At 69.3% G+C, this 1,726-nt stretch overlaps 1 protein-coding gene across 1 annotated transcript in view; it reads right to left on the bottom strand.

The window, feature by feature from the left end:
• The window catches only part of RRP12 (ribosomal RNA processing 12 homolog), a 24,826-nt gene that overhangs the window by 16,448 nt on the left and 6,652 nt on the right, over window positions 1-1,726 (bottom strand). The window contains exons 8-11 of the mRNA XM_019502136.1: window positions 1,288-1,415; window positions 843-941; window positions 659-750; window positions 300-411 (exon numbers count right to left, since the gene is read on the bottom strand). Of these exons, the coding sequence (XP_019357681.1) occupies window positions 300-411; window positions 659-750; window positions 843-941; window positions 1,288-1,415 (431 nt within the window). The remainder of the gene's footprint in view (window positions 1-299; window positions 412-658; window positions 751-842; window positions 942-1,287; window positions 1,416-1,726) is intronic.

Genomic DNA, 1,726 nt, shown 5'->3' with positions numbered 1-1,726 from the left:
CCCCCCCCCCCCTTCCCCCCCACCCTGCCACCTAAGACCCCCCCCCCCCCCCCCCCTTCGAGACAGCCCCCGCCTCTGCCACCCTTCCCAGGCCAGCTCCCTCGCCCCTGGGGCTGCCCTGATCCAGTGCCCCATCCTGCTCAGCCTCCAAGCCGCTCCTTCCTTCGTGGAGGGCTGGGAGCCACAGCCCCTGCCCCAGTGTGCAATGCACCATCAGCCCAGAGCCCTGGGGGCAGAGGCCCTACCCTGGCCCTGGGCTCCCAGACGTGCCCATGACTCCCATGCCCTGGGGTGGGTACCTTGAGGGTCTGCGCGGTGGCTGACAGCACCTGGGGGTGCGGCGACAAGAGGCAGGTCATGGCAGCTGTGAAGAGCCGGGGCAGGTGCCCCCAGCACAGCTCCTTTTGCAGCCTGCAACACACGTGGGGCTAGCAGAGCTCCTGCACAACCCCTGCCCCCCAACCCCAAACACAGCAGCCTGGCACCAGCTACCCCCTCCCCTGGCTGCTTCCAGGCTGGACTGGACCAGAACAGCTAGAGCCGCTGCACGAGGCCAAGCTGAGACCCCAGAGCCTCCAGCCGGGCCAGTGCTAGGCTCCCAGGCAGAGAGCGAGTAGAGGGACCCCTGCCCCCGGCCCAGCAGATCAAGAGATCGCACCCGACCAGGTTGACGTGGGCCCTCTCCATGACGGCAAGCCAAGCCAGCATGGGCTGCAGGTCGCTCTCGCTGGGCAAATAGTCATATAGCGCCTGCGGGCAGGGCAGAGGGGGTGAGCAGGGCCTGGCCACGGCCCCTCTCCCCTGGCCCCCTGCCCCAGCAACCCCCTCCCCACCGCACTCACCGTGATGATCTGGGCATTGAGCTCAGCAGAGAGGCAGGCGGGGCTGGGCTGGGCGCTGAAGAGGCCGTGGAAGGCCTGCATGGCGCACGCCGTCACCAGCTGCAAGAGACACGGCATCAGGGGTGCAGGGAGGTGTTAGCACCAGGCAGGGCCCCGCAGGCTCCCAAGGCACGTGTGTGTCCCCCGCCCTTGCATCCCAGCACCAGGCTGACCCCCAGCAGAGCCTGCAGCACAGCCCTGTGGCTGGAGATGGGGGGGGGGGGGGGTCCAGCTATGTCCCAGGTGGTGCCTGGGGCTCCTTGCACATTGCAGCTCGCTGCCAGCCCCGACCTGGGCTCGGCCCCAGGGGACGAGGGGGGCCAGGGCCCTGCTTTCAGGGCACAAGCTTGGGAGAGACGTGCTGGTAATAGCCAGTATCTGCTCCCCACCGCAGGCAGGGCCTCACCACGTGGCCGAGGGTCATGACGCGGAGCAGGGTCTCGCAGCAGGTCTTGGTGGTGGCCGCGGGCAGGCAGGGCAGCAGGTCGCGCAGCAGCGTCAGCACATGCAGGGTGGTCGTGGCCTCCTTGGTGCCTGGGGGGTTGAGCAGGTGCTGAACGTGCATGGCCCCAAGCAGCAGCCCCCGGGCTGCAGCCCAGAGCTGGGCCTGCCCCTCCTTCCCCACAGAGCTCAGCACAGGTGCTGGGCTGGGCTCAGCTCCCAGCCTCAGACTGGCCACTGGCCTCAGCAGCCCCAAACGCCTCCCAGCCACATGTCCTCCTGCAGGCTTGCGGCCCCTGGCCCACCTCCCCTGAGCCCCTGCCCTGGAGCCACACGCCCCCCACAGCCCTGTTGTCTCCACCACCCGTTCCCCCCCCTCCTTGGCCCCCCACAAGCCCACGATC

The sequence above is a fragment of the Gavialis gangeticus genome, unplaced genomic scaffold, assembly GCF_001723915.1.
Source record: "Gavialis gangeticus isolate Ggan-Ray unplaced genomic scaffold, GavGan_comp1, whole genome shotgun sequence".
Taxonomy (NCBI): Eukaryota; Metazoa; Chordata; order Crocodylia; family Gavialidae; genus Gavialis; species Gavialis gangeticus.
This window is presented reverse-complemented; position numbering and strand designations above follow the sequence as displayed.